The 16,636-nt window shown below is 35.5% G+C and overlaps 3 protein-coding genes across 3 annotated transcripts; 2 read left to right on the top strand and 1 right to left on the bottom strand.

The window, feature by feature from the left end:
- Window positions 1–1,686: 1,686 nt before the first annotated feature.
- On the top strand, window positions 1,687–3,616 carry LOC133332077 (transketolase-like protein 2; the record flags this gene model as incomplete). Its single annotated transcript, XM_061540459.1, has 3 exons — window positions 1,687–2,036; window positions 2,094–3,365; window positions 3,438–3,616. Coding segments are annotated over 3 exons (1,800 nt in total), but the record flags the coding sequence as incomplete, so codon positions are not given.
- Window positions 3,617–4,833: 1,217 nt separating this feature from the next.
- On the bottom strand, window positions 4,834–8,426 carry LOC133332067 (importin-9-like). Its single transcript, XM_061540448.1, is given in 7 exon segments — window positions 4,834–6,180; window positions 6,259–6,424; window positions 6,753–7,138; window positions 7,207–7,465; window positions 7,467–7,509; window positions 7,572–8,219; window positions 8,293–8,426. Coding segments are annotated over 7 exon segments (2,976 nt in total). The 5' UTR covers window position 8,426; the 3' UTR covers window positions 4,834–4,839.
- A 1,193-nt stretch (window positions 8,427–9,619) lies between these two features.
- LOC133332066 (myogenesis-regulating glycosidase-like) lies at window positions 9,620–15,180 on the top strand. The gene is made up of 4 exons (XM_061540447.1): window positions 9,620–9,632; window positions 12,905–13,781; window positions 14,211–14,929; window positions 14,993–15,180. Exons 1-4 carry the CDS (start codon window positions 9,620–9,622, stop codon window positions 15,178–15,180), a joined length of 1,797 nt encoding a protein of 598 aa, XP_061396431.1.
- The last annotated feature ends 1,456 nt before the right edge of the window (window positions 15,181–16,636 follow it).

The following is a 16,636-nucleotide window of genomic DNA, read 5'->3' as shown; positions in this document are numbered from 1 at the left end:
CAACCAAAATTTGTGTCGGATACTAATTTTTTTAAATGGATGTTAGCACAAAAAATATTTTTTCAATTACTAAGAAAGCGAGGATTTTAGATTTAGCTATATATTTTAAAAAGATTTATTAGAGAATTACTTCGTTAGCGAATGTGGGAAATATTTAAAAACCTGCATATGTCAGAAAAAAAATCAATTAAATTTGAGTACCATTTAGTACCAAATATTATGATTCGAGCTCTAAAGGTTCACCCAAATCCAAATTTTACCAAATTCAATTCCATTTAGCACACATTATTTCCAAAAGTACCCAACACTTCCAATATACCCCGATCCTACACCCCCACAATGATTCCAAATTCAAATGTCAGGATTCCAACTCTATTGGTTTACACACAATTTAAATTGTACGAAATTTAGTACACAGTAGTACGAATTTTCAAAACTTCCTACTTAACCCGAACCTACACGGCCACAGCGATCCTTAATCCAACTTTAAGGATTCCAACTCTATCGGTTCACCAAAAATTCAAATTGCACCAAATTTCCTACATACGCCAATCCTACGCCGCCACGGTGATACTAAATCCAAGTTTCAATTCCACTTCTATCGGTTCACACACAATTCAAATGGTACTAAATTTATTACACATTAGTAAAAATTTCTGAAACTTTGATGTTGATTTTATAGTTTAAAATAGACGTGGCTAAGGTGATCATTCTGTTGTTGAGAAGATCGAGGCCAATCAAATTGTGAATCTTTGTTTCAGAACATATCTGTTGTTTATTTCGAAATCTATAGAAGCTTGACTTTTTAATATATAACAGACAGTTGTGAAAGCTATATACTCAATAAACTCCATTTGGTTTTCTAGAGCAAACCTCCTCATATAAATCAAGACTTGTTATGTCAAACTTTATCTGTTTTTACCTTGAACATAAATTCAGAGATATTATGAAGATATCTTCATTTTTTGTTATATGTATAACTTATTTAATATGTTAATTGAATAAATTAAAATATATATGTATATATTATAACTTAAGCATACAAATTTCTAAGCCTATTGGACTATTAGGAACAGACATTTGCAAAAAAAAAGAAAAAAACAATCTCCACTAGATTTGTTTCCATGTGTATTACACACACACGAAGCATAAAAGACCGGCACAATCTACATATGCCGAAATTGTTGTTGTTTTTTTTTAATGGCAAAATATATACACATTTGCACATATGTTCATACACACCGGCAAAAGCCAGACATGTTTGTCTACATTAACGAATTTTGAAAAACGTGATTTTTGTGAATAGAAATAAAAAGAAGCAAATCTGCTGGCAACAAAATTAAAAAAAGACGAGCCCCCACCAAATTGTTAATGTATTTCGTTTTTGGTAGTCCACATGGTTTGCATATCTCTTGTTTGTTGCGTGTGTGTGTGTGTGTGTGTGCGGATTTTTTATTAGTCTAGACGGGCGGGCCCACTCACTCATACTTAACATGTGGACTGTTTTTGTCACTGATAACAAAGTTCGATTTACATTATGGCATAAACCAGATTGATCTTGATAAAAAACATAGAACATATTTTGTTGCCTACGGTAGTAGCCAAAAAATAGGTCACAGGTTTTTTTATGATGATGAAAAATTGCACATGTGTTTTTTTATCTAACCTTCTATTTCCTTTTTTCCTCCTCCTCCTTACAGCCATCCCACATCATGCGCCTCAATTGCCGAAATTTTGTCGGTATTGTTTTTCAATACCATGCGTTTAAATTTGAAATTCCCCCGCGATCCCTCCAGTGATCGTTTGGTTTTGTCGAAGGGTCATGCTGCACCAATTCTGTATGCTGCCTGGGCTGAGGCTGGTCTTTTCCCAGTTGAGGAATTGCAAAATTTGCGTAAAATCGACAGCGATTTGGAGGGTCATCCCACACCCCGTTTGAATTTCATCGATGTTGGTACCGGTTCATTGGGTCAGGGTGTTGCTGTTGCTGCCGGTATGGCCTATGTTGGCAAGAATTTCGACAAGGCTGACTATAGGTAAGGAGTTATGGCGCCTGCAATTGTTTTCCAATGAAAAAAATCTTTGTTTTACAGAACCTATGTCGTTGTTGGTGATGGCGAATCCGCTGAAGGTTCCATTTGGGAATCTCTACACTTTGCTGGCCACTACAAATTGGACAATTTGTGTGTCATCTTCGATGTAAATCGTTTGGGCCAATCTGAAGCCACCTCTTTGCAACATCAAATGGATGTTTACCGCAAACGTTTGGAAGCTTTCGGCTTCAACGCCCTCGTTGTCGACGGCCACGATGTTGAGGAATTGTGCAAGGCCTTCCACGAAGCTGCCAATACCAAAAATCAACCCACTGCCATTATTGCCAAAACCTTCAAAGGTAAATTCTTCCCCAACATTGAAGATTTGGATAACTGGCATGGCAAGCCCTTGGGCGATAAGGCCAATGAGGTCATTAAACATTTGCAAGGTTTGATGGTTGACTCTTCAGCCAGACCACCAGCATTGGCTCCCCAAACACCCACCAAGTGCAAGCCAGCACCCCCAGTTGATATTACCAAGGTGCAATTGTCGTCACCACCCAACTACAAGCTGGGAGAACAAGTTGCCACCCGTTTGGCTTACGGTACCGCTTTGGCCAAATTGGCCGAAAACAACGACCGTGTCATTGCCTTGGATGGTGATACCAAGAACTCGACTTTCTCCGATAAATTGAAGAAGGCCTTCCCCGAACGTTACATCGAATGTTTCATTGCCGAACAGAATTTGGTTGGTGTTACCATTGGTGCTGCTTGCCGTGATCGTACCATTGCTTTTGCCTCCACCTTTGCCACCTTCTTCACCCGTGCTTTTGATCAAATTCGTATGGGTGCCATTTCCCAAACTAATGCCAACTTTGCCGGCTCCCATTGCGGTGTCAGCATTGGTGAAGATGGTCCCTCTCAAATGGGTTTGGAAGATATTGCCATGTTCCGTGTCATTCCCGGCAGTACTGTCTTCTATCCTTCGGATGCTGTCAGTTGCGAACGTGCCGTAGAATTGGCTGCTGTCACCAAGGGCATTTGCTTCATTCGTACTTCGCGTCCCAACACCGCTGTTTTGTACGAGAACAATGAACCCTTCGCCATTGGCAAGGGTAAGGTGGTTAAACAATCGGCCAACGATCAAGTTTTGCTCATTGGTGCTGGTGTCACTTTGCATGAGTGCTTGAAGGCTGCCGCTGAATTGGAGAAGGCCGGTGTACATGCCCGTGTTGTTGATCCCTTCACTGTTAAGCCATTGGATGTTGATTTAATTGTAGAACATGGACGTGCCTGTGGTGGTCGCATTGTTGTTGTAGAAGATCACTACCAGTGAGTATATCGAAAGGCATTTCATTTATTTTTGAAATATATTTATGTTTGTTATTCTCTTTTTTCCTACAGACAAGGTGGTTTGGGTGAAGCTGTCCTCTCAGCCTTGGCCGACAAACGTGATTTCGTTGTCAAACATTTGTATGTACCCGGTGTACCACGTTCCGGCCCACCCACCGTACTTTTGGATGTCTTTGGCATCTCGGCTCGCCATGTTGTTGATGCTGCCAATGCTGTTTTGAAATTGTAAATTGTGCGCAAATGAATCTAAAGCCCCCAACTAGCGCAGGGCTTGTTAATATCTTACCTTACACTAAGTGTTTATATTTACGTTATTTTTATTATACCTTCCCCCTACATATCCATATATATAGTTTGTGGGGGGTTATAATATATTATGGTTGTTAGCACAAACAAAATACTAAAAAAACAAAAACATTTATTTCATTCCTAACATTTTGTATCTCCTTCCGGTAATGCATTTATATGGCATTCAATATTGCATTTCTTTCATAACTATTTTTATATACCTATGTTTATAAAATAATACATCATTTTGTATCAAATGTACAAATATCCGATTTTCAGAATCTTTCAAAAATATATTTGAAATACACACAAAAATCTAAGATGTTGTTTTTATATGGACGCATAAGTACATTCCGAACTTATGAGAAACATAAGTACGGGATCTGAAAATTATATCATGACCGACCTTCATGGACCTATTTCTATGGGGGTTATATTGACAAATTTGGGCCGGGAAATTGCTTATCCTTTGAGAATACAAAAAAACTGCTAGAAGTTCAAAAATATCGAAATTTGGGTTTGTTATGTGGGCCAAAACATGGACTTACATTATTCTTTGGAACGGCGCAATGCCTAATTATATACACAACGGTTCATCTTCGATGTAAATCGTTTGGGCCAATCTGAAGCCACCTCCTTGCAACATCAAATGGATGTTTACCGCAAGCGTTTGGAAGCTTTCGGTTTCAACGACCTGGTTGTCGGCGGACATGATGATAAGTAATTGTGCAAGGCCTTCCATGAGCTGCCAATACCAAAAATCAACCCATTGCTATTATTGCCAAAACCTTCAAAGGTAAATTCTTCCCCAACATTGAGGATTGGGATAACTGGCATGGCAAACCTTTGGGCGATAAATCCAATGAGGTCATTAAACATTTGCAAGGTTTGATACCACCAGCAGTACGGTCGGTCACTCTATCATTGATCCTATATCGTAAAGCATACAAAAAATTTTAATATTTATTTTTTTGTGGTATAAAAAATGTTTATTCTTAACATGGATAAATGTAGAATGGGAGAGAATAAAATAAAAAACAAATTATTAAATATGAGTGCAAAAAGAATAACTATTTTTTTTTAATAACAGAAAAAATGTGAATGTGAATATAATAATAATATCGCCACATTAACCAGCCAACTTCGACGACGGCAGACAAACAATTTAAGGAACTTCAACTTGTATAGATTTCAATACAGCCTTTTCAGCCTCCGACAAATGGCTGGCAAACATGGGGAAATGTTCACTACTTGAAAAGTTTTGTAAAAATTTGGTAAGATTTTCTTCCATGTTGGCTTGGAATAATGGATCCTTGAGCAGCTCCTGGGTTAGTTGATCGTCATCGGTGTTATCGTCATCATCATCGTTGAAATAAAGATCGGAAATGAAGCGAGCCTTGGGTGGTGAGCTGCCAGATGGCTTGTCGGTGAGACCACCCCCTGAGGATGGATCATCATCTTCTTCCGAATCAGTCTCATAATCATCTAAATTAGCTTCTTTAAGATGGCACAGCTCATTGATAAGTAATTTATACATTTTCACCAAGGCCGGTATGGTTACCCATTGATGGTTGGCATTCGATTGGGAACGTGTTTTAATGCGAGGTGTATTGTTGGCAGCCTCATTGATGACCATATCTTTAACGTTCACCGATGTTAAACGTGGGTCTTGTGTGGTAACACCGTACTCGAAAAGTTTGCACAAAGCCATGGTGGTTACTTTGCGTTCATATGTGCCAAAGAAGGAGGTCTGTTTGGGCAACCAATTACTGAACACAAAATGCATTGCTGGTTCTCCAGTTGGTCCTGGCACTGTGGACAAGAAATTCAATACAGCATCCATTTGTGTAAGAAACAAATGGGCAAAGACCACCACTAAACTCATAATAACTTTGAGGCATTCCACCAACTGCATTTTACTGATGACTGCCTTCAGGAGCAGATCAACATTTTCACCCAACATATTACCCATTTTGGTGATTATGGTAATGACCAAACGACCGATTTGCCCAGCAGTCATTTCATTGTTCATTGGATTCAAGAGCATTGTGGTCAATTCCATGGTGTAATTTAGGCCTTCGCCATTGTTGTAGGTGCAAATTTGTTCGGGAGAGACAAATATGAAAGCTCTCAGACATTCACCGCCAGCCACCATAACGGCTTGATCATCGGAGCGACGTACACAGTGTATCATGGCAGGGAAGGCATTTTCCACCAAAGCAGCTGGCAACGGCGCTTGTGAATACCGTACAATGGTGGTTAAGACATCCAAAGCTATATCTTGTTTTGCGGCATTTGCCTGATCACCCTGTAGCGATAGAATGCTAACAATGGTTGGAATGAATTTCTCCTGCAATGGTTGAAGGCAATGAGGATTTTGGCAAAGGACCTTAATTACATCTTGTACGGTTTCCAAAATGAATGGATCTTCGGGATACTTCAAAAATACTGCAATTGTTAGGGGAATAATTTTCGTTTGAGCTTGAGCAGCAAATGCTGGATCGAACTGTGTAAGAAGAAATTGAAGAAATGGGGTTTGAGTTATTACGAAAACTAAAGAGATTTTGAAATTTATGAAACTTACCGTTATAATTGTCGTCAAGGCTTCCAAAAGCATTGCCAAAACGGAACTCTTGCAGCCGGGTATTAGGCTCATAATACCCTCAACAAAGCCTGGTAATTTAGCTTGTATCAAAGCACGTTTTTCACCATCCGATTTTTCGTGAGCCTGCACGAATCCATGAATAGCTCTGGAATAAAGAAAGACGTATGTACATGAAATCAGTGGAAATATGAAAATGTGCATTTTGAATACAAACTATTAAATTCGTTTCAAGAAATTCTTTCTAAACAACTTCCTAGGAAAATAATCGTTAATTAATCTTGAATTTTTAAAGAATATTTTTTAAAGGTCTTTCAGAGGAATAATCGCATATTCTTAAGGAATATTTGTTTCGAAGGATTTTCCGACAATTTTCAAGGATTACAGAAAAAGTTCTTCTGTACTGATATGACCCGTTATTTTCAATAGAAATGTTAATTACCAAACTCTATCCACAAAATACGATTTGAACTTACCTTACAGCGCTTATTTTCAAAACTATAGCCTTATCGTCCTGCAAACTTTGCAAGGTGACATTCAAAATCTCCTCCAACATTTGGGCATTATACAATTTCGATTTGGAATATGTGCTCAATGTCCACAAGGCACGTCCCACCAAATGTGGACACTCTTGATGATTCAACCAATTGCGTACCAAAGTCAAATAATTTAACAATTCAAATTTATCTTCCGATTCTAAAATCAAATCACGGAAAACGTGAACTGCAACCATACAAGCTTCTTGAATTTTCCACCAATTTGGATTGCCGGCAGATTTTTCAGCTTCGGCAACATTCATGTGACGACCGAGGGCTTCTTGCAAGGCTGTTAAAACCTTGGGACCCAGCTCTTCATTCAAGGCCTGCAATAAACAAATATTTTGTAATTGAATGTGAAAACAAATGATATGTCTGTCCTCCTCTAACTTACCACCAACACATCTTGGCCAGAGACACGAATGGTCAACTCCACCCCCGCATCATCTTCGTCTTCAACAAATCGTTCAGGATCCTCATTCCAATCTTCGATTTGTTCAACGGGAACTTGTATATACACAATCATAATATAAATCAAATCGGTGAGAACATTTTTAATGGTTGAACGGAATTTGCCAGCACCAATTACACATTGAACAAATTCAATAATTTGTATGATCATGGCAGAGAAATTATTCAATTCATCATATGTGTGGTTGAATGTATTTGGGCATTTCAGTTACCAAGTGGGTGAGAACTGGAAGAAGTTACAATTAGTAAAATAAAAAAAATTGAGGATAATTGAGGTTGGTCACTTACTTTTAACAATTTCCGTTCTCAACATAAAATTCGATGAGGCCCCGCAATCCATTGACAAATAATGCATAAGTTTTTCCATGAAATTGGTCAAAATGGAATTTGCCATATTGGCCTGTTCCTGTTTATCCATAATATTAATACTTATCGAAGCAAACAATGGCTTCAGTATGCGTATGGCTGATGTTCTTGTTTTGATGGAATAATTCTGCTCCGACTCGAAAATACGATAAACCTCCGATATGATAACTGGTCCCAATTCCTTTATCTGTTTCTCATCGTATGAGAAATCTTGTAAAATTTGCATGGCACCATGTATGGAATTCTCATTGCCACCCAAACATTTAACAATAATATCAAACAATTCAGTCCAGACACCAGGCCAATCGGTGGCAGCAATTGCCGAAATTGCATGGGCCACCGATGAACGTATCTTTGAATTGGGATCATACAAGCCATTTGGCAATATGTTGCGTATTGTTCGCTTGGCTTGATCCGTTGCCAGACCGCCATCTACATTGGGGTTGCCTTCTTCATCGCATTCACCCCAACGATTTTCCACATAACGTGTTAGCATAATGCAAGCCAGCTGCCTAAGGGCCAAATCAAATGATTGGTTCATTATCAATTCAGACAAATACACGCCATAACCTAAAAAACACATACGCCACCAAACATGAGTCTAACAAATAAACAAATATTTTTAAATTATGTGACACCTTACCTTCTGTAAATTCTAATTGTTTCATACGCTGTTCTGCCGATTGTCGTACCGCCGAATCGGAACTGAGCAAACTTTGTAACTCCTCGAAAAGAGCCTGTTTAACAGACTCGGCATTTTGGAAAGCCAGTGACATGTTTCTTAATAGTTTCTTGCTTAATTGAAATTAAATTTATAGGAATTGCTGTCCATTCGGTGAAAAATCTACAAAAATATATTTGTTGTTTTTAAATATAGTAACATAAATTATAAATAAAAAAACATATCAGCAACTGTCATATTTTTGTCTGACAACTATTTACCAATTTATTGTATTTTGAAGCATACTTTTAGGAGAAATTATTTTTGGCGCGTTTAGACTGTTGCGTTTATCGTGATAATGGGCGTTATTCTGATTTAATTGCTAAATCGAGTTGAATTTACTTCGAATTACCATACAAGATTGAATTCAATCTCGATATGAAACCAGTGAAATGTGTATGTATACGTAAACAAATAACAGCTTATAAATCAACTTTATACTTCGATTTAAAAATCAACTCAATTTAGAAGGCATAGTCTAATCTAGGTTTTTTATATGGGGATTTCACGGTAATCCCTAGGCGAAATCGTTGCGTTGCATTCCTTTTTTAGGGCTTTAGTTATATAACCTTTTGCGTACATTTATTTTCTATTTGACAGAAGAAGCCATTACCTACAGAGTTGATATTTTGTTATTCACATCATTAGTTCATATCTTGTATTACTGTACCATGGTTACCCTGTATAATTATATCATAAACATTATGAAAATATGGATTGAAAAACTTCTCATGTACATGTCGTTTTATCGTGTCGTATACGCTATGGAATTGACACTTGATATCGAGTGGATTTCGCAAATCTAATTGCAATTTAATAAAAATGAAGAAAGAAACAAAACGATCATCAGCATTTCCTTATCTATTATTTTCATTGTCAATGTGCTGATTACGTCGACGTTCATACAATTGGTCTGTTCCCGTACTGCAAGAATCTACTCGATTTTACTATTTTCTTCGATATCATAAAGGAAAATTCGTTATCATAGTAAAAACTAGTAGATTTTTGCAGTACGGGAACAGACCAAATGTGTTTTTTGCCATGGGGGGTGATACAAAATAATTCTCAAGTTTTATCACAGATAAACACTTACTGCAATGCTTCTTCTCTTCATCAAGAATATCTTTTCTATTATGTACCTTAATAGCTGTGATTTGAACATGTTCACAATATCAAAATTGTAAATATAATGAATGCACTTTGAGTGTCATTACTGTAGAACTGATAATGAAACCAATCAGAAACATTAATGATCGATAAATGTAAGATGCCACAACAAAGGATGATAGCTTTAGTATGTCGATAGTATTCGTATTGAAAATAAGAATAATTTATTTTTGATTAATATTATCATCTCATCTTTTCTTCTTCCTTTATGATAATTTATTTGACATATATAATGGAATTGACAATTTAAATCTACTGGATTTACCGCAATCAAAAACAATACTGCTCAAATGTCAATTTCATAGCGTTTATCTCAAATATAATCCACTGGATTTGTGAACATGATTAAAGTGACTCATACCCTATGGAATTGACATATGAGATCCAGTGGATTTAGTAGCCTAAAGGCGTTCTATTTATTATTATCCAACATAATTTAATAAATCCTGTTAAACCGACATTTATATTAAAACTTTAACATCCTCTATGAGGATTTATTTGACAAATACTAATGGAAATGACAATTTAACCCCTTGGGTAAACGAAATCCAGTAAATGTACTATTGAACGACATGTACATTAGACCTTTGGCAGGGTTAACCTCCTTTATGAGGCTTTATTTGACAAATACGTAATGGAATTGACTATTAAAACCCACTGGGTTAACTTAGTCCTTTACAATGTAAACGTACAATTGGCCTCATCTATGATTATTCATTTCATGATGCAATAATATGGTGATGTATCAAAACAAAAACATTTGTTTTTGTCTCTACCATCTGTGAAATTTTTCCATATAATATTTCACATGGTTGGCAACATTGCACATCGAATCCATGTAGAAATTACACACTTTGACAGTTAATCAAGACATCAGCTGCTCTAAACGGACTACCTATTTATTGTGCCATATGTAAAGGAATTTACAATTTATGGTGCTTTTACACGATATGTATTTTACATATGTGCTGTCACTTTTTCCATCCATATGTAATTCCTTATGTGTGTCAAAATTAGCAGCGTCCACACGACTTTTGAGTTCAAACCTATATATGTATTTTCATATGACATAACCTATAAACAAAACAACATAATTTAAATCAACATAATTTTTTTTATTAAACACCTATAAACAAAATGACAATTTATAATTTTTGCTTTTTCATCCTTTTCTTTGACTTTCAATTCAAATATATTCTTCCAACAGTGTGTTTCTTTCAAACAGCTGATTTCCTTATGTTTCACATACGAAAACAGAGAGCGGTCCTATTAGGAAAAAATACATATGTAAATGCATATCGTTTTGACACATTGACATTTTCGTATGTTTCACACGACGAGTTCGAGTTGCATATGTAAATAAAGTGACAGCACATATGTAACATGCATATAGTGTAAAATCACCTAATTGAAATTGACGATTTAGATCTACTACATTAAACGGTATTGTATTTTGAAGATTTTGGACAAAATGAAATAAAATACAAATTTGTAAATTATTTTTTGTTTTATAATAAATTAATGTACCATTTTCAAGACTACCCCAACAAAAAATCTTTTATCTTTTTATTTTCTTCTCTCCGCTTTTCCTATGGGAAAATTATCAGCATTAATAATCTCCGGTCATTTGGATGACTTATTATTTTTAGTATATGATTTTCCCCTTATTACTTTCAAAACAGCTTTTATTTAATTGTAATTTGTGTGTGTGTGTGTGTTTATTTGCCAAACTGAAGTGCAATCGAAATGTATTATTGTGACAAGTGTTGAGGAGGTACTATTTTCACATGGATTTACTAATAAACAAAACAACAATGGCCAAATCACGTATCAAATGAACCCTATTCCCTAAAACAAATACTTGACAAGCATGAAATATTTTTTTATGCATAATACAACTCTAAAAAGACTTTCTCCTAATATATTGTTTCCTTTAAACATGGACCTATAATGAATCTACCTATGAAAATTCCTGATTTCTTAATTGACTTTTGATGATAAGTGCTGACGCCAATTCTCTCAAGTATCTATGCGTGTAAAAATAAAAAGTTGTAAAAAAACAAATGTAATTAATTACTGATAACAATTATCATTGTTATTGTTAAACATTTTGTAGCTGCTATAATTAAATCGAAGATAATAGAAACGAACATGCAAATTTTATAATTACAAATACAAATAACATCGAATCCAAGTAGAAATTATGCACTTTGACAGTTAATCGAGTGCCATTAATTGTGGCATGGTTTCTGGAACAGTTGACTCTTCTGTCAATTTTTCCTTATAATATTTCACATGATTGGCAACACTACACATCGAATTCAAGTACAAATTACGCATTTTGACAGTTAATCAAGACATCAGCTGCTCTAAATCCACTCGATCTCAAATGTCAATTCGATTGCTTATGGTGTTTTTACACGATATGTATTTTACATATGTGCTGTCACTTATTTCATCCATATGTAATTCCTTATGTGTGTCAAAATTAGCAGCGTACACAAAACTTTTTTTTTTGTGTTCAAATCGGCATATGTATTTTACATATGACATAACCTATAAACAAAAAAAAAAAAAAACACTTTTATTTTTTCGTAAATCAACATAATTTTTTTGTATTAAACACCTACAAACGAAATAATAATTTGTAATTGTTGTCTTTTCATCCTTTTCTTTGACTTGCAATTGAAATATTTTCTTCCAACAATGTGTTTCATTCAAACAGCTGATTTCCTTATGCTTCACATAGGAAAATAGAGCGCGTCCTATTCGGAAAAAATACATATGTAATTGCATATCGTTTTGACACATTGAAATTTCCGTATGTTTCACATTACGAGTTCGATTTCCATATGTAAATAATGTTACAGCACATATGTAAAATACATATCGTATAAAAACACCATTATACGTCAAATATAATCCACTGGATTTGTGAACAGGGTTAACGTGACGTGTACGCAATTAGTCTAAACGCAGCCTAAGTGTATCTGAGTACAATTGACATTTGAAATCATAGTATAAAAACACCATTATACGTCAAATATAATCCACTGGATTTGTGAACAGGGTTAACGTGACGTGTACGCAATTAGTCTAAACGCAGCCTAAGTGTATCTGAGTACAATAATAAAAGGTAGAAAAACTTGAGGTGAATAACAAAAAAAGCAACTCTGTGGGTAGTGGTTTCTTCTGTCAAATATAAAAGACATATACGCAACAGATGGTTGTGTTTGTTTAACATTTATTAACATATAACTAAAAATGCAAAAAATTAATAAAATTATATGATGTCTTTCCAAAATCGAGTATCGAGTTCGTAGTGAAGAATATCGACTGAATTTTATTTTTTTCTGCTTCTTTTCAGGTTCCAAAATATTACAAACTGTAACATTTGACAACTTTAATACAGACAAAGATCTACAGATGACATCTAAAGGTACCATACAAATAAGCGATGGCAAGGAGACAATTGAATTCGAATTGGTCACATCTAGTGACACAATAACTCACGTGCGTGTAATACGTGAGAATGTTGCCGATAATGGACAACCAATGGATTGTTTCGATTTAGATATGGCTTCAACACATTGGTATGGTGGCCCTGAAGATCGTTATCAATACTATCCCGTAGAACGTTTAACATTTGAAGATTATTCCTATGTCACAAAAGAGGACCATAATGCCGGTGTTGCCGAACGTTATTGGCTTAATTCAAATGGTCTATTCATTTATGTGGAAACCGAGACGCCATTATTCATTACTCAAAATGCCAAAGGTTATGAGAATAAATTGTGTTTATCGGCCCATAATAGTTTACCCTATAATACCCGAGCCAAATCGCGTAGTTTTGTTTATCACATTGGTGTTGGAGATAATGCTAAAACGGCTCATATGCATGCTGTTGAAACTTTGCTGGGACATCCTACCAGTTATCCGGATGAACGTATGGTTAAATATCCCATATGGTCGACATGGGCTCTATACAAAGCTGATATTAATGAACAAATTGTACGTGATTTTGGTGATGCGATTTTGAACTACGGGTTTGAGAATAGCCAATTGGAAATTGATGATGACTGGGAGGATTGTTATGGTGCCCTGACATTCCGTAAATCAAAGTTCCCCGATATTAAAAAATTAACTGATGATTTGAAGGCCAAAGGATTCCGTGTAACATTGTGGATACATCCTTTCATTAATAATAATTGTCAAGACACATATAATGATGCTCTTGCCAAAGGGTATGTTCAATGAAGGGAACCCTTTAACTGTTTATATTTGGTGTGTTCCCGTACAGCAATAATCCGTCGAGATATCGACAAATATAGTAAAAACTAGTAAATTCTTTCAGTGCAGAACCATGGTACAATAAATAGGTAGTCCATTTAGCGCAGCTGATGACTTGATTAACTGTCAAAGTGCATAATTTCTACTTGAATTCGATGTGCAATGTTGCCAATCATGTGAAATATTATATTGAAAAATTTGACAGATGGTCGAGACAAGAACAAATGTTTTTGTTTTGATACATCACCTTATTATTGGGATGGGAACATACCAATTGTGTCATGCATGAACATATATTTAATCTCGGAGTGACACTGACAGATCACCCATTTATTAGTATTACTATTAAAATTGACATTTCAAATTCTTTCTCTCTTTTTCAGATATTTAGTTTTGGATCACAATGGCAAACCCAACACCCAATGGTGGAATAGTAAAACTGGTGAAGCTGCCTATGTTGACTTTACAAAACCGGAAGTTCAAGAATGGTTTAAGAAACGTTTACAGCGTTTACAAACCGAAGATGGTATTGATAGCTTTAAGTTTGATGCTGGCGAGACAAGTTGGGTGCCAAGCGATCCCATATTGAGCGGAGACGATGTACTTTCCCCACACCAGATTACCCAACAATATGTACGTACTGTGGGCTCCTTCGGTCCCATGGTTGAGGTACGTGCTGGCCAAGGCACTCAAGATATGGCCATTTTTGTTCGTATGATTGACAAAGACTCGGAATGGAGTTGGAATAATGGTCTATTGACGCTGATCACAACCCTATTGCAATTGAATATGAACGGTTATCCATTTGTATTGCCCGATATGATTGGTGGTAATGGTTATAATAATAAACCACCAACAAAGGAGTTGTTCATAAGATGGCTGCAGGCCAATGTGTTTATGCCAAGTTTACAATTCTCTTTTGTGCCATGGACTTTCGATGAGGAAACAATTGAGATTAGTAAGAAATTTACAAAATTGCACGCCGACTATACACCGCAGATAATGGAACGTTTTAAGTTGGCCGCCAGCACAGGCGAGCCGGTTAATCCTCCTCTATGGTGGGTAGATCCAGAGGATAGAACTGCTCAGGGTATATGTGATCGTAAGTAGAATTTAGTTCTCAAATCTGTAAAATATTAATATTTTTATGTTTTCCTTTTTATAGAATTCCTCTTGGGTGATAGCATTATCGCAGCTCCCATTATAAGGGAAAATGAAACTAAACGTGACATTTATCTACCCAAGGGTACATGGAAAGATGGTAATTCAGATAGTGTTCACACCGGTCCCATTTGGATAATGGATTACCCAGCCCCATTAGATACATTGCCATATTTCATTAAACAAGCTTAAATTTTGATGTTTTCTTTTCGCGGATGCATAAAACATATGTGTATTATAATTAGTAGTGTTTAGTAGTAATTAGATAATAAATTCAAATAGAATGAAATTTTGAAGTTTATTTTTTATTGTCGGATTTGCTTAATATCTCGATTTGCTAATCATTTGCTAAATCGTGTACATACAATGAAAATTAAAAAATATATAAATTAGAAAGATTCTGTTCCAGAATCTTAAAGTATTTTTTCTACTTTTTAATACAGAAAAAGACACTTTTATTTGTATATATCACCTGATTCTGAAGAACCAAGGTAGGACAACTTGAGGTGAATAAGAAAAAAGCAACTGTGCAGATAGTGCCTTCTTCTGTTAAATATAAAAAACATACACATCAAATCTTTGTATTTTTTTGAATGAAAGATTATAATTTCTTCCAAAAAAACTCGAAGGAAAATACCATGAAATATTTTTTCTTCCATAGCAAAGTAATAACTTCCAGACAGAAAACCATATAAATTATTTTTTTATTCAATCCATGGCACAATAAATAGGTAGCCCATTTAGCGCAGCTGATGACTTGATTAAATTTCAAAGTGCGTAGCATGGCACAATAAATAGGGAGTCCATTTAGAGCAGTTGATGTCTCGATTAACTGTCAAAGTCAAATATTATAAGGAAAAATTTGACAGATAATCGAGACAAAAACAAAGGTTTTTATTTTGATACATCACCCTATTATGGCATCTACTTGAATTTGATGTGCAATGTTGCCAACCATGTGTAATATTATAAGGAACAATTTGACAGATGGTCGGGACAAAAACAAAGGTTTTTTTAAACATCATCTTATTATTGCATCATGCCCTTATTATTACATCATGGTTCAATCCAAGGTCTATTAATAAAGTCATTCAGGGAGACCAACTGGATATCAGCTGTCTCTCAAGTTTTCTGCCAACATCCACTATTGTGAATTGAGTTTCATTATGATAAAGTAAAGAAAGTACAAATTTTTCACATTAACCGGCGTATTCATTAGAAATTTTCACCGGGTTAACTAACTAACAACGGTAAAAAATAAAAACAAATTGTTTTGACAACATGGTAGATATGTAGACTAAAGATATTCCAACTTAAAAATTATATATATTTGTCAATAAAAATGTTATTGCATTATATTTCAGAATCCGTAAGTTAAAGGTAGGTTGTGGATTGATTGTGATAAATTTAAATTTATTGCACAATGAATGCAAAAATATATGGGTTCATGTTTTGGAATAGCCCCCATTTAAGGATACCGCCCCGTTTGCGGTATTTTGAAGGTCCTTGCTTCATTATCCAACCGAAGCACCTGTAATTTCGCATATCGAGTTTTCAGAGGATAACATACCTCCTCGTTTATTAAATGCGCCCATGTTTCGAACTCGTCCTCATGAAAAGGTCCCAATTTGTATAGTGGTCCACATTA

The sequence above is a fragment of the Musca vetustissima genome, unplaced genomic scaffold (genome assembly GCF_032173495.1).
Source record: "Musca vetustissima isolate MV318-11 ecotype Yass unplaced genomic scaffold, APGP_CSIRO_Mvet_v1 utg1998, whole genome shotgun sequence".
In the NCBI taxonomy this organism is placed as follows: Eukaryota; Metazoa; Arthropoda; class Insecta; order Diptera; family Muscidae; genus Musca; species Musca vetustissima.
Note: the sequence above shows the minus strand (reverse complement) of the source record. Positions and strands in the feature narration are given on the sequence as shown.